The following is a 23,552-nucleotide window of genomic DNA, read 5'->3' on the forward strand; positions in this document are numbered from 1 at the left end:
GAAGCTTCTAGGCTAAAGGAAAAAGCCTGCAATACTGAAATAAATTTCTTCTCACTCATTTACACTGAGACTGCCTTCAAATCTTTAAAGATTTCTTTGTGGGCACAGCCAATGTCACCGAAGCATTTGCGCTACTCCTTGCACAATGCTTGCTATGTAAGTATCACCTGGGAAATGCAGAGATCAGAGCCAATTACTATATCTGCAGAAAGACTAAAAAATTTCAGTGGCCATAGTTTTCTATCTTGCTTTGCAGCAGTTAGGTATTAACTTGCAGAAGCACATTATCAGCTATACAGCTCTAAGTTTCAGATTTATTCCACCTAAGGTCTGTCAAAGCTATTTCAAATTCTTGTGCTAAAAAAAAAAAAAAAAGCAAAGCAATACTGAAAATGTGAAGGTTAAACAGAGTACACAAAACATTACCTTAAGCCATTTTTTAAAAACCACACTGTAATATTAAAAGCTGTATTTTCAGTTGATCATGTTTAGAAAAACTGTAATTTGTTTTTATAGCTTTCAAAGCAATGTATCAATACAAACAGCGATGGTAATGCATGCAGTTGTATATGTTATGTCACAGAATCTTTTCAGAACAGTAGGACGCATTCCTGAAAACTAAGGTCATACCAGTTACTAGACTACAAGTGTTAGCACATGGCTGTGCTCTGCTTACAGCTGGCTAATTTCCTTAAAGCTTCCTTGTTGCATAGAAGCTTTCAAACACTGACTTCTTTTTTTCTTTAAATACACTAATTAAAAAATCACCAAAGTAATTTACGAGAGATTACTTAAATCTTTTCTCTCCTCTGCTGTATGGAAATATCTTTAAGGTGGCAACTACTGGACCGAGTAACTTTCAGATGACATAAACCCACTTAGTTTAAAGAATGATTTCAAAAAGAGCCTCAACCTTTATGAGTTGTGTCAATACAATCCAGCTTTTCACTTCTGGAAGAGACTGAGCACAAACACGTTCTGGAAGACTTAATGAGTACATGCAGCTGTCTTTTTACATTGTTGATTGTATTTTTTGTATATACATACACACACATGCTTCTGTGTAACCACTCGCATTAGACCTTTTTTCCATATTACCAATTTTTCCATGCATACGTATACACATGTACACATAAGTGAGATATATGCACATATATACATGTGTATGCAGGCATGTGTATATATGTATTTTAGCATGTATGCATGTATATCTATCTATCTATCTATATATACACACACACACAAAAGAAACCTGGTGTATAAATAGAGTTCTCAAATATATAGAAGATGTTTAACCAAAAAAGAAGCTATAAAAGCAAGCAAAACCCCTTATTTTTCATAAGAGAAAAGCAACCTTTGTTTCCACATTTTCATTTGTTTGCCTTTTCCACTCCTGGAAGTAGCTAAAAAGCAGAATAGCTAGCTATCCATTTGGAATGCTTTACTAAAAGGAAGTGAATGACCCATTGATGCAACTTTATCTTTGGGTATTTATTTTAAAATTGCAATGAAAACTTCCTGGAAAAAAAAACACTTATGTCAGCAAACTCACATTTGCATTTTCACAGGACAGAAACATTGATGAGGTTATCTCAAGTATTTTTCAAATATGCTTACAAAAAAACGGAATTGCAAGAAACGGAATTGTATTTCATTTCACCTGTTTGTGGACACAAACATCACACATTAAGATGTATCCTGTCCTTGCTCCCCTCAAACTCAAAAGGCAGCTGAGTGCTCTCGCAAGTACTTTATCAATTAAAATATCTAGTAAGATATGATCCATCTTTCTTTAATAACCTTAGAATCCTGTATTTTGAGAAACTGTGAATGACAGTCCTAATCTATGCCACTCACAACTAAGGAGTAATTGGTATTTCTGCTTTACAGTGATTTAGCAGTTTCAGCACAAGCTCTGGATATGGGCTAGTTTTTGTTTGTTTGTTTGTCTTGTCTGTCCACTTTCTGTTGTTTTTTTTGGTAATTAGAGTGGATATGTATGCAAAGAAACAAACAAAAACATGAAAACCTCTGAGATTAAAAATTCTCATAGGAGTTAATGGAGTATAGTAGCAGGGCTGGACTAGATGATCAATAAATGTCCCTTCCAAAATGAACTATTTTATGATTCTATGATGTGAGGAAAACATGCACAAAACTAAAGTAAAAAGCAATTCCAAAAACCTATTACAAAGTTTAGGTTATTAAACCATCCTCCATTCTGGTATCAATAAAAAAAAAAAAATCAACCAGAAGCAAGTCTGAGTGTACAATACAGAAATAAATATCAACACATACTTTATCCAAGGCAATGCCACTGCTCAGAAAACCAGAACAAGATGAAGCAACATATATACAGAATAGCAACCCCATTGGTTCAAGACAGTTGAGAATTAAGGAACTTGCAACAAAGATGACTTTAGAGATCAAATTAAGAAAGGCATTCACGTGTTAATAACTGAAGAAGAAAATTATGTGATACTGAGGTGATAGGTAAGCTCTAGGCTGTGTAGAAGAGACAACACAGACCAGCAGCAAAGAAACAATCATGGAATCATAGAATGGTTTGGGCTGGAAGGGACCTTTAAGCTCACCCAGTTCCAACCCTCCTGATGTAGGTGGGGACGCCTCCCTGTAGACCAGGTTGCTTAAAGCCCCATCCAACCTGGATCCAGTGCTTTCATTAGTAATGAAAAGGTCCAATGATTAAGTCAAAACCAACTTCTACAAAGCTGATGAAAATGCAACAGAGGATCAAGATTATGTTTCTGCAGTTATGATCTTTCCAAAACATAATGGCTATATTAAAGATAAAAATAAAGAGTTTTGCAATTAAAAGGACCCCGATGACAAGGATAAGAATTTTTATTGCCTTTGCAGTCTTTTTATATACTTGTGAGAGAAACGGGGCTTGGAAACCAGGCGTTCAACGTCCTTGCAAATTTTGTAGAGGCTTGCAAATTCCTCTCCACTTGAATAACTGTACTCTCACCAAATAAGGCTTATCAGGAAGAGAAACCAATTGAAACTCTTACTAAATAAGGTTTATTAGGAAGAACAACCAGTTGAGACTGGTGCAGGAGAGAAAGACCAACACCCATCCCCTTCAAAACTCTTTCCACATGATGTCAAATATCATGGTATACCCCTTTGGCCAGTCTAAGAGAGCTGTCCTAATTCTGTACCCTCCCAGCTCCTCAGGCCCTTCGCTGAGAACAGCCTCAGCTCTAAATAACACTGCCTAGCAGCAACTATAAACATTCACATGTTATCAATGTTGTTTTCCTCCTAGAACTAAAACATAGCATCATACGAGACACTCTGAAGAAAACAATTTAATCCCAGCTGAAACTAAATCAAATGATTTTATATTTTCTATTCTCCCTCTGAAATTAAAGCTATTCTAAAGTATGTCAGCAATTCTTTTTCATAAGGAAAGAAATCAGAGCAAAAAATCATGGGTAGTATACCTCAGAGTAAACTGTCTCCCAGTCTTCTAGGAAATTACTAACGAGACTTGATAATTAATGTAAAACTATAGTAGTAGACAAGCTGTAATGAATCATAAATCAGTTTCATATTTTTCAGAATGTAAAACTAAGGCAGGGAACATTTTTCCAGACGTTGACACTCTAAGACAGCCACAAGAAAAAATTCCTTTTTGTGAACTACACAAAAACTTGCATACTACTGACTACTGGACCTGTGGATGCACTGGTTACTTTTTCAGTCATCAGGCAGTACTCTGTTTTTCTGATTTATTACAGATCTTTGTTACAGAACCTATAATTTCATGTTATATCATTCAGAAATCTTGAATTTTATTACTAAGGTCTTTCTTCAGAATAATGAACTTCTAAATCTTCTTAGACTTGGTGCTCCTGCTCAATGGCCTCATTTCTGTCAGAATTCTGTCAGAATCATTTCTGTTCATTAATCTCAGGGAGTGTATCTGGATTACCTTTTATATTGACTGATACTTCCACATACAATTGCTACAGCTTCTTTTTATGCAGTCAAGAACATTTTTGTCATTTGTTTGAATTTACCTCAGCAAATCTTACAGTATCTTAAAATTTTCTGCTCCATGAGACATAACTATATTAATAAATCCTTTCCCCTCTCTTTTTGGGTTCTTTGCTTATTGACATAACATTTCTCAAACAAATGACTGATGTTTTTATGTGGAAAATCCTTCTGTTATCCATCTTCTCTTCAGTACACCTTAATCAGTTTTTACACTTGGGATTAAAGCTGCTTCTCTGCTGAAACTGGCCAGCATCTTCAGTTCAGCTAACTTTACTAATTAACTTCCAAAGCTCTGCCTTCTTTGCAATCAGGATTCTCCTTTGATGGCCTACTTCATTACTGCAGTTACTCTTTTGAAACTAGCATATGAAATTAACAGAACATACAATCACCTACGTGCGTTGCCAGGGTATAGATCAGAATTGCACATATTAATCACATTTTATACCTACACTTATTAGAAATCCAAATAAATTTTTTCAAGCTCTAAAGTTTCAAACTTCTTTAAGAACTGTTAGGCTCAACTTACATTTTTCTTCTATTTTACAGTGCTCTAAATGATATCTCTAACTGACCCCTATTCCAAAAACTTTGTGAGTAAAAGGCTACCTTCTCAAGGAACATACAGAAAATGAGTATTTACAAGAACAGAAATGAGGAATGTTTGACTTCTGTCTTTGATATGAAATAACTTTTGTGGATAATCCTGGACAATTAGTAACTCAATTATGTTTCATTTTTTCCAGTTATAAAAAAAGGAAAAAGAATAAATAAGTCTGTGGTGATTTGGAGGCATATATTCGATCATGGCTACAAACCTTGAACAATATAAAGTTCTCTGAGTACCTGTTCTCTGCATCTACTGATCCTCTCAGACAACAAATCCGAATTATTCTTTTCTTCATCAAGCTCAAGTTCCAGGTGAGATAACTTGTCCTAAATGGAACAAAACAAAAACAAAAACTATTTTCAGCATACTGCTCTCCCACCCTTTCATCCTTTTTGGGATTGCTACCTGCCAATTCCTCCTTAAACTTCAAGGACTCAAACTGTTTGAAAGAACAGGCTTGAAAAGGAAAAATGTCTCTGGAAAAAAGCTAACACATACACTTGATAAATAATATGTTACAAATTTTCAACCAGAAAGTTATTTTGTTCCTTCATACATTCATATGAAACAAAAATATTATTTTAATAAACTCTAATGAGGTATTTTACCTCCATTAATTTGATTTGTCTTGCTCGGTCATCTTTTAGGTGGTTTTTGGCCTCCAGTTCATACTCCAAGCCTTTCACAGTCTGTTCTAACAACTGAGTTTTTGTTATTGCTTCATCTTGAGCTCTCTGGTGGTCCCTCAAGTTTTCTTCCAGGAGACGCATCTGAAACAAAAAGAGTATGATAATGCACTTTATTTTACACTTCCTATACAGGAGATGTGATTAAAAAAGCTTTACTACAATCACAACAGTTTTGGAAGCATAAATATAATTTAATCAGGTTATATGCTTTTCACAGTAATTTTTGATTTATCCACAAGATGGCACAAAGAAAATAAACATGGAGTGAAGTATCACATCTAAAGATATGCTTCAAACTAAAGGTTTTACGGTTATAATTACACACAGCTCTATTTTTATTTATTTTTATCCAACTGTAGAAAGCCAAAGTTTTTACAATTTTGTAAATGCTTGTATCCTTGGCATTTTTGCAGTACTGTTTCTTTCCTTTTTAGACTGCCAATATCTCAGCTTTTAAATAATTATGTACTTGGTTCTTTATGAAGCACCATGATGACAGCATTATACTGATGCCACAATTGCTAACATATCCACATGTTATTTGTATTACATCTAGGTGCTGAGGAGAAAAGTTTCCTGCTCTAAAAAGAGCATGTACTCAATGAAATTGTCCAAAACCTTTATGATACTTCAAAATATTAAAGTAGTGAGAGGGTTTTTAGGTGAAACTATTATAATTCCTTTTGCTTACAACTCATCAATCAGAAGTATTTTGTTCTCTTAGTGTTTTCTTAGTGCTTTGATTATTTTTTCATCAAATTACAAAGGATTAATTTTGTTGTGACCTTTTTCCTTTGTACTTGTGTCCAGTAGTTGTAACAGAAAACACCAGAAGTATTCTTCATAATTGCATTTCAAACAAGTTTGTTAAGGGGAGAGTGCAATACAAGAGAAGTTTTTAAACAAACGAAAAAATTAAACTATTAAAATACACTGAACATGGGCGGCGGGGGGGAACAAATGAAATTTGTGACCAGTTTACTCTCACAGCTTTTCCAATTACAGAATAAGTATAAGCAGATCTTTAAAAGACTGTACTGATTTTATAGCAAAATCTACATGCTAAAGACTTCAAGACTGTGGCAGGCTGCACACACACCTACATCATTTAAATCTGCAATCTGGCTCATATACAGGAAGACAAGAACATAATTCAGTTCATTTAAAAGAGAGTCAGACTTGGGTTCTGTTTTTTGTTGTTGTTTTGTTTTGTTTTTGTTTGTTTGTTTTTATAATCACTTAGATACGTTCATTTCTGAAACTGCAGTTATCTATCTGTCCAAGAAATCATTTCCCTGGCAGTATTACATTGATTATCCTAATGATAAACACAAAAGTACACCAATTCAGATCAGTCTATCCTGATGAAATAAGAAAACCAGAGTGGTAGCCAACATACATTGATTGGTAAACTATCTGAACAAAATTCTAGGTCAAAGGTTAAAATTAATCACTGAAGTTACGAGTCATTACCTCATCTTGCATTCTAATGGCTGTCAGGCGTGATTTTTCTACCTCAAGGTTTTTTTCTTTCAATTGTCTCTGCATATCTGCAAGTTCTCTGCGATTTTTCTCTTTGTATTCATCAAGCTGGTTCTGAAGCTCCACAGCTGATGTTCTTGAGGCCTCCACCATTTCAGCCAACTGGGAAAAATGGACAGATTTTTTTTCTCCCTAACACAGTGCTACGAAAGGTTTTGTCATAATTAATACACCAAAAGATGTTTGTCTCAAGCTGCAATGTTCAAGTCAGTGTTCCCAAACAGCATATTTATCCTACATTTACAGTGAAATGTAGTAACACTTCAGTATATGAATATTAAATTGTATTGTTTACACACAGATGGCAAACTAAGGCTCTAATGCAACAGCAATTTGAAAATCAGTTGTCAGTCTTCAAAACAGAGCTGATAAAGAGCTAACTTTGGTCTGCAGTAAATTAGAACTGAACTCAAATCTAAATGAATGCTATTTCACAAAAGCGTTCTGAGATAGCAGTGTTCCAACTACTGTTCCAGCCCTGAGAGCTTGTATGAATAGTCTCTACGTGGAAGAAACAGCAAGTAGTTTGCATTTCATTTATTTTTACATGTTAATTTTTTTTATGTTTGCAATTTGGCAGCTCATTTCCTTCTGCCTATTAAATTTTTAGCCCCCCTGCAGCCTCTTTTGAGTGAACTCATACCTCCTCCTGTAACTTTTCAACCGTCTTGTTCAGTTGCCATCGTTCATTTTCCATTTCATTCTTTATCTTCTCCAGCTGCTCCTTCTGGTGCGTTTCATCTTTTAACTGTTCGGTTAAATGCTGCCGTTCCTGTGAAATACAACGGATGTTCTCCTGCAGTAGATTAAAAGACACAAATAATTAAATGTTGAGCTTCTTTTCTAACATCTTGAAGATATTTTATATAGTACACCTGTGCAACAGTAACGTCACCAGTTTTTGTAAAATTAACACAAATTAAATAGTTTTTTAAAAAATTAATGGAGTTACAATTTGCTAGCCAGCGTAGGATAAACAATATTTTAGTGATGCTTTAACATTGCCATATATTCTGAAACACTGCTGCAACATTCATAGGAAAAAACACAGTCCCATTATATGCAAACACACATTCTTCTGCAATTGCATGCATGTTGGCAAGTCCAACTTCCTACACGAGTTTTAATACTCATTTCTGGTTTCAAATTTTCCTATACATTCCACTTCAGGTCTCTCTTAAAAGTATTCTCAACACAAACTTTGTTTTCCTAGGAAATGAAATAATGAAATAATAAAATAGTAAAATAAAATACATCAGTTCTACTGTGAGTGAGAAATAGTAATTGTGGGTTTTTTTCCACTGCTGTGCTTTTATAGCACTTATAAGCTCTCATCAAAAGGATGTCACATTTTGACAGACACACAAACAGAACTTCGCTACATCTGGCACAGAAATTCCCTTCCTGAAGAAAGATTCGGCATTAGTCTTCAAAACAGACCTTCATATCTAGAAGGTCTACCAGGAGCATATGCAAACAGACTATATATTTCTGTTATCATATTCAGGATGTGTGTTTAAGAATTTACCACCCTCCAGTTGCGAAATACTGTTCAACAGCAGAATGAGTGTCACTAGTTCATTTTAATAAAAGAAAAGCAGGTTATCTTACATCTCTGTGTTGGAGTCTTTACTTCTTCCTTCATAGTAAAATATCTTAATAGCCCTACTGTAAACAGAAACTACAAGATTAAGGAAGAGTTTGTTTTTATGAAGTCTGAGAGGCACCATTAAACTGACTACCACCAGGTTATGGACAGTTCAGACTGCTCCAACAGAAAAATGTAAATAATTAAAACCAATATAAAATGTAAAAAGCATTGCAAAATATAGTTTTAAATTTTAGTATCACTGTTACAAATTTAAAGGTTTGCTGAATATCTAATATGAATAGTGCTTAATTTATTACACATCAAAAAGCTGTAAATGTGCAAACATTTGTGTTTCTTTAGGCAAGGTAATTTAGAAACACAAAAAAAAAATTGTATAACATAAAGATATATTAATAAAATTTGTATTCTTATAAGAGAAGGGGCAAAAATATGATCAATTCTTAAAAACAAGTTTCTTTAGATTAGTTTTCCCTTAAATCCTTATATAACCTATTAATAAAGACATCTCTGATACAAACAGGAGTTAATGGCAGGCACATAAGGAGCGTATACATAATCCTAAAACATGCTGGGGGCTAATAGATGTTATTTTGCAAAGCCTGGTTCTGTGACAATTACGTGATGGCACCAAAGGATTTTTAGAACCTTGAAAAGATTGAACTTCAGCATTTCAGTCCTAAAAGCTGCTCAATTCCTGGGACCCTGCTAACACACCATATTTGAGCAGGCTATAAAAACCTTGCGTGCCCTTTCCCAACAGCTTTTCACAGATCATCTACCTTTACTGTTTGTTTACATCCTTGAGAAACAAACTGGGTAGACATAGATGAGTGAAACATACTATGGCAGAATAATGTTGCCAGCTGATGTTTTTGCATTTGTAGCACACTGAAAAGGCAACTGAATATCAGAGCTAAGCTGGTTCAACTCTCTAGTTCAGAGTTATCAACAAAAAAATTAATTATCAACATGAGAAGAAATCTATTCTACTAAATAGGGTAATTACCAACTTAATAATAGATGTGAATAAATACAATATTTAAATAATAAATAGAGTAGGCTTACTGCAAGCTGTGCGTCACCTTAATTTTCCTCATGTCTTGCTAACTTCTGCTTGAATTTCAGACATGTAGTAGAAAGAGACCCCTGAGAATGAAATCTAGCTTTTTCTCCTTTGAATCATAGACCTGAAAAGGAACTTGCATTTTTCACGTATTGTACCTTCCCATTTCCATCCTCTTTTTTATTTTCACTGTTTATTACAGAGAAGGATGAGAAAACAAATCCTTAGAACATTACTAAAAATTAGAGAGCTTTGTGAAGTTTTAGTCATAATTACTCTAATAGAAAATGTAATCCTAGATATGTTCCAAGGAAAAAATTTCAGTTTCACTGAGTTTGCTTTTAGTTAGATCAACAATAAACTGACAACAGTAATGCTGCTTCAGAGTACCATGGATATTGAAATTCAGGTGATCTGTGCTCTGATCTTCCCACATCTGTTAAAATCTCTCATGCCCACATCTCTCTTGTAACGCATCACTGTATGCTGAGCCAGTTGGTGTATCCTAAGAATCACAGGACTAAGCATTTCCTGGACCTACAAAAGATCTCGTCACCTTCCAGCCACCCATTCTGGTAAATTACATTTTTCAGTTGAAATCTGAGATATCCTATAGGATGTATCAAAACGTTGGTACAGCCAACGTTTTTTTTAATATACTGCAGTACCGCATGTGCTATGGTTAAGGTTCATAATAATCATATTATTTTCTTTACCTAGAGAATTCTCAAAAAATTTCCAAAAATATTCTCAACATTTCAGAGATTTTAAAATGTATTTTACTTCCTGAAACAGCAAACTATATAGAGGAGACTAGCCTAAACTGATGTTGTAACACAGAAAATACTAAAAAATTACTACTTGTTTATCCATAAAGAAAATTGCAATGTATACTGAAGTTGATTATGAGGAAAAAAAGCAATAAAACAAATTGTCTACAATAGCTAAGCATATTCCAGCTGTAAATTTTCTGAGTAGAAATTTGGGATGGAGGAGGAATGCCTCACTTCTGTTTACAGTTCTATTCATATTTTCGTTGTCTTTGTTATGCTAGTCTACCATTGAAAATAGTTTATATTATGGAAAAAAAAAGATAGGTCAGTCAGGAATTAACTTTCCGTAGTGATGAGTATTATTACTGTGACAAAGTTTGTTGCCTAAATTGTCAAAGGTAATGCAAGGCCAAAACAGCCTACTTCAGAACACTGTTCATGAAAACAAGTAAAAGACAGAAAGAAAGGCAAAATTATTCTAAACAAAAAGTATAGTGCAGAATCAGAAGGAGAGCATTAATCCTGTTATGCCAGAAATGAGACATAAATTGTTAATAAAATGACAAAACAGACTTTTATATCAGCTTTCCTAAATGGTCTTAATTTGGAGACCCAGCCTGAGGAAGCAATTCTCAAGCATGATGCCGTAGAGGATAAGTCAACAGAAAATAATACCTCTTTTCATGCAGGAGTTATGTATGGTGCCCGGGTTCACAGTGTGACTTCTACCACAGCCAGACTGCAATAGGAGTTCTAAGAGCAAAGTGCTAAATGCAAGCTAATGATGAGCAATGGGCCATCTATTGTGATTGTGCAGACTATCAGTAATACATACAAGCAAATCTGAAGAATCAGTGAAGTAGGACAGATAACAAATTAAAAAAAAAAAAAAAAGATGAAACGTGATTCCAAATCACAATTTAGTAACAAGGAACATCAGCTTAACAAAACTTACTTCCCTGTATGCATTGTTAAAGCCTTATACTCTTGAAGCACGTTCCATTTTAAAGATACAGAAATATTTTCTTTTTTTTTTCATTTTTTTCTTTTTACTATAGTTAATTGAACACAAAAACATTTTAGACAAAACAATCTTCCCTTGACTTACAACTCACTCAGACGAGTTTCATTTTCAGAATAAAGTTGAATTTGTGTTGAAAACAAGAAAAAAAAAAACATTTTCAATTAAAAACAGGGTACCTCTCAACATACATGTGTCTTACATTTTGAATTTGACTTAACTTGACAGTCACTTAAAAACTTTGCTTTTACAAGAGGAATTTGAAACCAGCAGATACAGGAATAATAGATGGTTCTTCAGTACATGTGGAAGGTGAACTACAAGGAACAAAGAGTTGATTTGCAACTCTTTCCGATACAAAAAATGTTGTCAATGAGAAGAGTTTTAAGATTTATTCCCATTCACCTCCTTAACTAATTAACACATGATATTGTCAATATGTCTCTCCACTGCTCTGCAATAGATCCATCCTCCAATCCTTCAGGCTAATCTAGGAGAAAGAAGCCTTTTACTGGATACAGTGTAGAATAAGGAGGAAGGTCCTAAGAGGATTTCATACACAGTTCTGGAGGCTCCAAGTCCTAATCTTTGTTAAATTTCTCTGATGTTGTGATGAACTACATCAGTTCCATGCAACATGCACAAATAAGACAAGTTTATAAAAAAATGAGAGGCTAGATTCCTTATCTTTATCTCCTACAAATAGTTTTACTTATGTCCATGTACAACTTCTACCTGTAAACATCTACATGCAACCGGAGCTGAATGATCATTCAAAATATTAAAAAAGATTTGTAAGAACTTGATAGTTTATTTTGTGATTTTTCTCCCTGAAATTTTGCTAGAAAAAACTAATAATAAAAAAGATCTAGCAAGAGAATAAGCGTGATTAGATGATACTGTGGCGTTGATGAGGTATTTTAACATTGCAATATTATGGGACTTATAAACAAAGTGTACCTCAAAAAGAATGAGATGCTACTCTGTAGAATGCAAGGTGACTCAGGTAAACAGTAGATTTAAAATCTAAATATTCCTAATTGATCTTTTTCTTACCTGCACATTTTCTAGTTGGTTTTCCAAAGATGTTTTTAATGCCATCAATTCTTTCGCCTCTTTTTCAGCGTATTTCAAAGCTTCTTCTAATTGTTGATTTTCATCCTGCAAATATACGATCCGATACATTTAGAAATAGAGGCACAGCCTCCAGTTTGACATCTGAAGACCCACAAAGAACCAGAACTCCTTAAGATGTGCATACAAAGCTGCAAATATTTAGCAACATTCACTGACTGTCTTTTTCCTCTCATTCCCACTTCTCTACATGATAACTCTCACAGATAAACAGAGTTATAAAGCATGTTCACCCTTACTTGTCAGTTTTTGTTCTTATAAAACATATATTTCACAAATAAAAAAGAGACTACTGTAGTGGTTTTTTTCTACCTTACCTTATATCTTTTTAATTTTTCCTTCATTGAATTTTCTTCTCCTTTCATACTATCAAATTGTTTGTGCAGCTCTTCATTTTTTGTTTCTAGCTCATCAACTGTTCTCTTCAACTGTGTGTTTGCCTCAGTCAGCTTTTTCACTTGATTTTCTATACTATTTCGTACCTCTTCCACAGCATCTCTTTCACTGGCAAGAACAGCAGCATTCTAGTAAAAAACAAACAAGAAAAAAAAAGGTTTTTAAAAAAACAAAAATAATTGCAACTGTTTTCCAGCATTTTCAAACAGAAGTTTCACATGACACCACAGCAAACGTACTTGGGATATAACATTAAAACACCAACAAAGATTTGAAATTAATTCTATTTTTCAAAATTACCATTGGAGAGCACACAAGGAAGATTTCGTTTCTCTTCTGCCACAGCTACATGTTAAAGTAACATTACTTCACAGCCTCATTCCTGTCATCAGATATTTTTACTTTATCTTTATTGCCCTAAATGATTTTCACTATCACATCGTTGTTCAATACTTAGAAGTAATAATAAATAAAAAAATCCCTAATAAATATCAAGAGCCTTATGGGCATTTAAGAAATAATATATTGATGAGAAGCGCCTTCCACAACAACACAAAATTTTGGCAGTCTCGTCCCATTGCCCTTTTCAGGCAATAATGTTCAGCACTCTACATCCATGTGACTATTTATGGAGCTGCAGAGTGCATCAGCTTAGGCAACAAAAATAACTTTAAGAATTCATATTACATATATACGCATTATGCATAAAATATCCCATATTATACATCATATGTACATGATCTTGACTAAAATAGATGGGGCACAGTAGCAGGTAGAAGTGTTCCAGGAAGAAATGTCCCAGTCTATTTAAAAACATGGTTCCACAACAGTCGACACCAGCATAGCAGGGTACACAGTGAGCAGGCAGGAGCAAACAGCAGACTACAAATGCCTTACAGTGGTGTTGGTGCAGCTTTATCTGAGTTCAGCTTGTTTTCAAAAAGATACAATTTTTGGATTTTTTCTAGAAACAAATCAATAAACAGCACAAAGACAACTACAATGAACTATTCATCACAGTTTATCATGTGGTTACAGAGTTTTTGGCATGGCAACTGGCTGCAGCATGCAACTTCTCAGAGATAATTATCACCTTAGTTTCACCACTTACCTTCCCCTAAAACACACACTACCATTTAAAAGGTCATGCATTTTCTTTGTTACTATTGAGGAAACCAGGAGAGGAAGTATGTGTCTATACTGTTACGCTACTACACAGATGTGGAGTGCTTGATGTGTTTAATTTCTGGTCCTCATTGATTTGTAAGTCACAGTCCCCTCAAAAAAAAAAAAAAAAAAAAAAAAAAAGCCCAAATCATCTGAGATGTAATTTGTGGTTCTTGCTCCTGAGTGTTCAGGGTCTGATACAAAGCAATACTCTGTACAAAGATCCAGTTCTCATGTACAGGCCTATGACTCAACCTAGACAAGTGTTCTCTCCAGCAGCAGCCAAAGCAGATATTTGTAGGAAAAAAAAAAAAGAAAGAAAAAGAAAAAAAAAAGAAAACAACAGACGAACTATAAAGCAAGCCTTTCTCCACCATTCACTACCTCCTAGATCTTATTATTTTTCCCTCCATGCATCACCCAGTAATTTCCCTAATCTTTTCTGAATCCATTTGCATCTTTGGTTTCTATGTTATCTGGTGTCAACAGGTAATTGCACATTAATTACTGAGGCACAGTATTTTTGCATGTGGAATCATGTTTATGTAAATGAAAACATATCCTTCAGAGTAGTTTGGCAGGAAGCTATTTCGCTACATTTTACGAAAAAAATGAAATTCTCTCTCCAGTTATTTTTTAATTCTATTTCCTCATTCCTCATTACTTCCCCTACCCCAAATAGATAAGTAGAGTTATGTAAAAGAATGTTTACCAAGCGTGCCTTCACTAGACTGTTTTCTAGTGAGCAACAGCTTTAAGAACATGCAAATTACTTTGATAAAGCAGTAACTCAGAAAACACTCAGACCGTCTACACGGTCAATGAACTTATTATAAAAAGGCTGACAAGTCCCGGTCTTTCAAAAAATACTGAAAAAAAAATTTGTTCTTCTACGTACACAACAAGCTTAAAAAGCTTGAAATAAATCTCTGTTGATGCCTTAAGTTCTCACATACTTTTCAATAGTATTTATATATTCCTTTAATTTTTGCTGTTTGCATACAACAAAGTTTTAGTAATTAGCAAGCTCTCTACCAGTGGCTCCTTTTTGTCTGATTTCTTCTTTCTGGAGCTGAGTGAAAGCAGCTGAGGCATGCTGGGGAGTTCAGGGAAAGCAATGTTGATTTGTCTGTTCTTTTTCATCCAAACGCCTACACAGGGCTGTGCAGTAGGAGAGGACTACAGCAGACCCATGCTGTACCTGAAGATTTCATACCTCACCAACCATCTTTTGGTCTACAAACAACCTCCTCAAATATGTATATTTTTATTCATTTATTTGTAAAGTAAAAGGTTCGAAATTAGCTTCAGCCCACAATGAAACTGTAATATCTAGAGATCTGCTCCCAACTGTCTTTTGCTGTAAGCATCTTAAGATGCCCACTAAAATTTAACTGAACTGGTATTATTTCTCCATTCTCACAATGTATTTCATTAAATTAGCAAGGCACAAGGTGAATACATATAAAAGATGAAATAATATTAAAAATAAGTTGCAAATAAAACCTATCGGCCTCGTTTAAAATCCTGGAAGCAATTTGGCTATGTACAAAAATCTCCCACGTTTTCATCTACTTGCACAACCAGCACTTAATCAGATCCCTAAGGTCTCTAATGACCTTGGCACTACAATGCTTACACTTCCACAGGAATTATTTTCAAAAAAATTCTCAGACAAGTACAGTACAAAATTATATTGTATTTATAATATGTCTGGAATGATATCAACAATAAGTAAATAAATACACACACATTTCTTCAAAATGGCAGAAAAACTCTCAGCATATGTGGGGAGCCTTCTAGTATCGCAGTTGAACAGTGGACATTTTCCTAACGTAACTTCTGAGCAGAGACAGAGAAATTGCCTTCTAAATTCAAGTTTCATGGCAAACTATTTTTCAATATCTTTTCAACTAGTCTTAGATAATCTTGAAAAGCAACTTGAGAGCATCTATCCTATCGGTTTACCTTACATCATTGTACACATAAGGCATGAAAGACCACCTTCAAGGTATAATTCAGGATAAAAACAAAAACAAATAACAAAAACAAACAGAAAACAACAACAACAAAAAGCCATATGAGTATCTTCAATTTGATAGTGAAATTTAACAAAGTCAAAATACATATTTAGAATTTAGATGTTCTTTGAGTAGACAATGAACATGCAGTATATCACTTCTCGGAAGGACTAAAATTACATGGCTGAGTTTAGATAGGAAAAAATGCCTGTCTTAATTTATTTCCAATATAATGAGAATTGCATGCAGAGCTCTTCCAAAGCACAAGTACAAATTAAGCTTCTGAATTATAAACAGCATTTGGCAATACATGCCATGTCCTGCAGCATATTATCACAGAAAGTTCAGTTACCAAAAAATTCTGCATCTCTTCCCTTCTCCTTTTCTTCAGTTAGCCTTACCCTACACACTCCAGACCGTGTATGTCATCTCCAGGCCTTCTCTTGAGAAGACAGATAAAGACATCATAAAAAGACTGTGATCAGAGTATCACGAGAACAGATATGCAAAGGAAATGAGCACTGCAGTGCAGTTTTGACAGACCATCTCGGGACACCACCACAGGGGAAGGTGACGAAGACAATTCTCTGCCCATATAATTAACAATTACAAAATGTTAAGGCTAGCAATTATTAAAACATACATGGACATCACTGTATCAGAGATCACTGTGTCCTATGACACAGGTCACCGACTCACCCACTCAAAAAAAGGATTTGAAAACTGCTTGTAAAGGTATTGAGACAGAGTGAGTTATGGCAAAGGAGATGAAAGCAAAAGGACTAACAGAACACTGAGTTTAGCAAGTACAGATCAGAAATCAAAGAGACAGAGAACCACACATACAGATTAAGCTGTAGATGCATACTATTTAGCCCATACATGATTTACTTGTAACAGTCCTTAATATAAGATCCATAAAAATTAATTACACTACATCAATTAACGACTGCTGTTGGTACCCATGCATAAAGACTTTACATGGTTACATTTAATATGTGGGGATGCCAGTAAAGCTCTAGCAATTATTTTGACTAAGGTTATAGAAGCTAAGCTCAAAGTAACAGAACTGGGTAAAGTTCAGAAAGTACTCATTTAAGTTAAATATGAAACATTAACAAATGTGTTGTTAATATAACGTGATCTTTAATTCACTGAACTGTGGATAACCCTCTTCAGAGAGCTGAAACAAGATTATGTAAACAGGCACAGAGCACAAAGCAGATAAAACTGGTTAAACAAGATTCCCAATGACAAAAGCTGGAATGAAATACAGTATATTCAGGCATATTTGCCATACCAAAAAAAAAAAAAAAAAAAGAGGGGAGTGGGGGCATTAAAGTGTTGAAGGGGATTCTGTGGATATTAAAATTGTCATTTCTCAATTCCAAGAATATAGTTTACTCCCTATTATATATATAAAATATGCTTATTTCTTCTTATTCCCATTTTGTAATTTTTGCATTATGTTTTAATAAAACAACTTCTTACTATTAGAATTATGTCAAGGTAAGATAAAAACTCTACAAGATTTTCCTTCTGTTTGACTGTACATTCTTCATCCTTCCTTCCAATCTGTGTATTCTTGCTCTGTTTTTCAGAGCATTGAGTACCTTCTACAGTTAGTCTGTTTTGTAATCAGATTCCCATGTGTTCTATCTCTGAAAGAATAACACTTTCATCTTAACACCCCTTTCATGCAAGTCTTATACTCATACTTTCTCATTTTTTATTTTTAATATATTTTATTATACTTTTCTGTTATATTATGCTTTCTTAAACTGTAGTTTTATCATGTTTAAATTCATGACTTAAGAATGAACAAGCCTCATCATCAGACTTCAGCTACTGGTGGTAGGTAAAAGAAGTTGGAAATGGGTTGAAAATTTGTGAGAAAAACTAAAAAGTCTGTCTGGAAAAAAAGCAGACATAGTTGTAATGATGTACTACAATGCAAAGATCTCTGTAACTGCTTGAAGATACACCACATTTGTGTTATCATGGATATAGGCGCTCAGCTCCTTAAGAGAGATTAAGTGCTCATTTGTTTCTTTTATCAATTATGACACAACAGTGAATGTAAGTCATAAGCCTCATCTAGAAAGGGGAAAAACAATGAGGTATGAGTAGAATACAGTACTACGTACTAAATCTGCTAATGAAAAAAAATCCAAAGCTCATATATTAGACTAATTTATTTCCTTTCTTTATAGCAAAGTACTTCTATAACGCTGGTGTTACACAGTTGCATCAATTTAATTGAAAGTGTAATCAAATTCATTGAAGAAACTGTCACATTTTGTGTAGACACTAACTAAATTAAAATGAAGCAAAGGCATTTGCAGAGCTACACTTAACTTGATAACCTCCAACACAAGTGTAGCACAAGTTTAGTAAAAACAGCTTAACAAAACAGATATGAACACGTGCCTTACTGTATGACAGAATCTGCTAGCAATCTGCTCAATCTGACCATTCTATACAATTTTTTTTTGCAATAGTGTTAAAGATGCTTTTGTTCCATTCCCCCACAAATAAAACAGCTTCTGCTTTGTGACACAATCACAATACCATGCATGCAGAATTTGATTCACTAGCCCAGCAGTGGTCCTATTACATAGTACATACACACACTGAACACACACACATGAAAAACTGTTATCATAAATCTCTAAAAAGTTCAATCCCAGTATCAGCCACTGAGCATTCCTGTAGGACTTAAGGTAGCTAATAAGATTTTAACAAAGTCCTAAGGCAAAGTACTGTTTAAAAGAAACTAAATACCATTACTGAAAGGCCACAGTTACAGAGTCTATACATTACAGCTGCATCTTATTAAATATGGAGCAATTAAGTTTGTCATTCTGAATAACTGCGTGTAGCTTTCAGAAAACAGCAGTATTTTAGTGCCATAAACTCAAAGCACCACACATAAAACAAGTTATCAAATTCTAAAAGAAAAAAAAAACAGTTTCTGACAAGAAAAAATATCATACATAAAGAAAAAGTATCTACAGTGGTCAACATAAGCAAATGAAAAATGTATAACCTTATACATTTTAATACTGAAGCCTAGAGGATTAGTCATTCAGTTTAGGAGGCAAGCGCTGACTCTGAGCAACCACTTCAGAAATGGAAATAAAAAGAAGAAAAACTTCTCTGCCAAAATAAAGACACAGGTGGATGAGAGATTCTTACATATACATTATGAAGACAAAATCTCGCACATTTCCAAATTGATAAACTACTGTGGCAATGCAGGAACTACAATCACTGCTGAATTGTTTCGCTATGGTATGTCTCTTAAAACCACATGCGCAACTGAGATAAAGCTCTTTCTTAATAGAAAAGACTACATTTGTGAGTACATGTTCTTAAACTTCTCAATTATTTCCGTGCCAGCACTTTCCATTTTGTCCTGCAGAATCTGCCTCATTGAACAGACATTACATATATAATAAAAACAAAAGTTTAGAGAACTACTTCACACACAAGGTTAAGGATTCTGAAAACTAGAAATGCAAGTTACATGCTTTTGTGCTGTTTCCACAGGATGCACAACTCACATGTTTTGTACAGACAAATCATTATACAACCTTTTGTGGTTAAAACTGACTTCACCCCCTAGTAAATGACGTAGGATATATTGGTGAACTTTTGTATGCTACTTCTAACGCAGATATCTTGATCAGTGTAATACCTCTTCATACTGCTGCTAGTATGGCCTAAGTTCTAATTTGCTTAATCCAGTTTCTAAAATTTTCTGAAACTAAACTGAATTAAGTCATAGTTTTCTTTCAGTCACACAGCATATTAGAAGCTCCACTAAACAGCTCAGAGTTTAATTTTAACCCGAATAAATAAATAAAACAAATCAGACGTATAAATGTCAAATATATATAAATTGGTAAAAATTTGACAAATACACGTAAATAAGCCCATGGATTCCACAGCAAAATGACTGGAACCAAAATCTTAATGGGAATGAAAAAAGAATCAGAAAGCCACAAGACTAGAAGAAAGATGCACTGAAAGTGGAAGAGTAGAAATAATAAATATATACTTACTAAAGCTCTGTTTTCTCTAACACCTAAAACTAAATCCAAACTTCCAGTTGTTCATCTCTACCCTGTTAGCAACAAGTGTCTCTAAAACTCTTGGGGAACATCTTGTCTTCAGCAGCGTTGATCCAAACAGAGAACTACAAAGCATTATTCACTTCTGGGAGCTTAAGCAGCAGAGGACTCCATGTCATCAATTACACCACCTTGAAGTTTCATACTTGTTTGCATGTAATATTATAAGCACATTCACCTACATCATGCCATTCAGTAGCATCCTCCACAGGATCACTGGCTCGTTTACTGTAAAAAGCAGGCAATATTTATTAAAAAGTCACGGGCTTACAATGAAGCTGGATGTTGCTGCTGAAATAAAGGTGTGCTGCAGAAATTAATGAGGCAGTTAAGAGAAAGGTTTCACAGCTAAAGTGCTTGAATTTAGGAGTAGCCCTAGAAAATCTGAATGCTACTCTCATCTCTGTCAATGAGTTCCTGAGGCAAGTTTCCTTACCCAGGCTTCCCCAGATGGCCTCAATAACTGCATGTCCCTTAATTTTCTTAGTGCTTGATTTGAATCACTACTATTTGATCTCTGAAGACATAAGCACACAGTTCCAACTGAAGTAAACAAAAATTGTACCTTAAACATGTTGAGAAATACATAATGTTTAACATTATTTTAATCCAGGCACCTCAAATGGAACAAGGACACTCATGATTCTTCTGACAGTAACCTCTCTTCTTTCTACTCTCCTACAGTTAATTTGGTGAATAAAATTACACACTGAACTTGCAGCTACATGGAAAAGAATTTAAGTTTGTGAAACAAATGATAGAATTCCTTTTTCTAACTAAGTGTTTAATAGCATGTTTTAAGTTGAGGAACAAACCAAAGTCTGAAAAATACTAATAAAATACAGTGTTGGAATATTTTATTAAGTACAAAGCTACTTTTAATTTATAGCAGAGTAGAAGAAAATGAGAGAATGCATGTGCATATACAAGTGTACTATATGATTTGGTATGCACACCTGATTTGTAAAGCTCAGCCTGGCTTACATCTACTCTGCTGAGCACACGTAGTCAGAGTTGCTGGAGTTCATAGACATGCCATGTTCAGTTTTCAGCTTCAGACCTAAGGAAGTTACACTGCATAAGAAAACTCCAGCAGGAATTTAGTTCCCTCACTTCCCATCCAGCTCCTTCCAAGTGTTTTGCCTGATAAGAACTTAATCTAATGAAGTCTTTTGTCTTCTTGCATATAGTTATATTTCTGGGCACGTATATATTAAAATTTATTAAAATTACTCAAAACAAAGTTACAATAAATATTTATGCAACAAAGGAATTGGAACAATCTTAGTAAGTCAAATGTATTTATATACTCTCCAACTCTCAACTTTGGTGAAAGCTGTGAAGAGATCAAAAAAAAAAAAAAATCAGAGGTAGATCTCAGTATTGAAGATATCAAAACCTTCCCATCACCCATTATTATGTCAAGAAACAGTTCTGGAGTCACATAAAATATTCTATTGCAATCTGAGTACAGCAAAAAATGTCTTTGATAGGAATGCAGAAAATGCTCTGTGGCTCCACACCTTCTTTTCTACCACACCCTCATTACTGGCAAAAACATGAGAGTGATCGTACAACTAATCATTCAAAAATGGTTTTGGCTGACTTTGGTGTTTTGGCTGGTGAAATTCCCTTTCAGCAGTGGCTATACAGAGCCAAACCTTTAGAAACTTTTACACCATACAGGAGAAATTGAAGTGAGGGGAAGCTATGTGTCTTGTTCACAGCTTATTAAAATTTTGTCTTGATTTATTAAGCATAATTCAGTCATAATTTCTAAGAACATTTATATTTTCATTCAGAATAATGTTTAGCCAAGTAAAATTATTCATTCTTTAATTGCCACACTTGAAGTACAAATCTAAAGAATAAATCTCCATTCAAAATGAGCTAGAGCACAAATAAAAGTTTTCTAGTGGAATCAACAGACTTCTAGGTATTCTTTCCATATTCATCCCTGTGAAATCAAAGTAAATGACATTAAAATCTTTCAAAAATTGTGGAAAAAGAAACTCATGTGGCTCACTTCACTTTGTTCCTAGCGGTAAATGCTTAAGGTATCAAAGACGACACTGCCTGCTAAAAACAACTCTAAAATCTCATAGGCCATTTTTTCAGTTTGCTGTTGGATGAGTTATTCAGCTTCTTGAACTACAAGTTTTTATGTGTTTATTTATGTGACTTCGGGAATTCAGGTCTACCCACATCCCTCAGCTGATCCTAAAAGAGCTGCAGCAACAGAGACATTAAATCCCTTTCTTTTGTCCTTTCCTGTCAGCTGTACCCAAAAACTTATATCCAAGGAAAACAGATGAATATACTGAAAAAGGATCTAAGCACAAATAAGAATCAACACAGAGACAGACCTTTAATTGTAATTCTCACTACCTCTTCACTAAAGAGAGCTTCTAAAATTAGTATTATCCAGGTACGGTCCTCTAGTTTTTAAAGCTCATGAATACAAATAACAGGCCTTTACTTCTGTTTGTAGTTTTGGCATTTTTCACAGTAAGACAATTCTTTTTTACTTCAGATATTATTACTTCAAGTAGTCCTGGGATAAGTGATATACTAACATTGGATAATAAAATCTTCTGCCTCTAAAAAAGGATCATGAAACCTGTTTACAAGCAAAATGGAGCTTTATGGCTACAAAAATTAAACAAAATCTGTAAGAAAATAAATTGTCTGCCTGGCTTTACTTACTGCTTTTCTACCTTGCACTAATTATATATTTATTCATTCACTTTAGAAGGCAGCTTAGCCTACTTTAACACACGGCTCAGCCTCTGGAATTTAGCTATCATTAGTTACATATTAAAAGGGTCAGTGTGTTTCAGTGCGTCTCTCCCATTGAGGTACACTGCAAACAACTTGAATCCTCAACTATACTTCAGAAGGTTATTCAGTAAGCAAACATATAAACTTATAAGTGGGTCAGACTTCTTTTGCCTCCTTTTCAATCAGACCCATTCCATTTACTGGTTAAAAATTCACTTGTGACAGTTTAAAGACAAGTCTTTTCTTCTTGCCTGACCATTTTCACTAATCTAAATGGAATCATATCTCTAATGCTATTTCCAAAACTATTTCAGTTTTGATTTATAAGATGTAGTGAAAGTAAAACTAAATTGTAAAACTGAGAATGGAATCCCTTTTTACAGAGAGTACATTAAACAAGATTACCTAATATAAGCACAACCTAACATTTATGCAGTTAGAATATCCAAACCCAGGAAAGCATTAACCTCTCAACAAATAACCATACCCATGTCATATTACCCTCTTAGCTATGAATCAGAACACACTCACACTGGCTCACATTAGCATTTTTTTTTCAAGGTCAGAAGTTGTTGCAA

The 23,552-nt window shown here is 34.3% G+C and overlaps 1 protein-coding gene across 8 annotated transcripts in view; it reads right to left on the reverse strand.

Moving 5' to 3' along the window:
• The window catches only part of CGNL1 (cingulin like 1), a 54,807-nt gene that overhangs the window by 6,254 nt on the left and 25,001 nt on the right, over positions 1-23,552 (reverse strand). For 7 of the 8 annotated variants that reach the window (XM_015278900.4, XM_040706839.2, XM_040706837.2 and 4 more), the window contains exons 9-14: positions 12,791-12,997; positions 12,396-12,500; positions 7,514-7,666; positions 6,802-6,972; positions 5,248-5,409; positions 4,876-4,965 (exon numbers count right to left, since the gene is read on the reverse strand). In XM_015278900.4, the coding sequence (XP_015134386.3) occupies positions 4,876-4,965; positions 5,248-5,409; positions 6,802-6,972; positions 7,514-7,666; positions 12,396-12,500; positions 12,791-12,997 (888 nt within the window). The remainder of the gene's footprint in view (positions 1-4,875; positions 4,966-5,247; positions 5,410-6,801; positions 6,973-7,513; positions 7,667-12,395; positions 12,501-12,790; positions 12,998-23,552) is intronic. The other variant, XM_040706841.2, reaches the window with a different exon arrangement.

Source organism: Gallus gallus, chromosome 10, assembly GCF_016699485.2.
Source record: "Gallus gallus isolate bGalGal1 chromosome 10, bGalGal1.mat.broiler.GRCg7b, whole genome shotgun sequence".
In the NCBI taxonomy this organism is placed as follows: domain Eukaryota; kingdom Metazoa; phylum Chordata; class Aves; order Galliformes; family Phasianidae; genus Gallus; species Gallus gallus.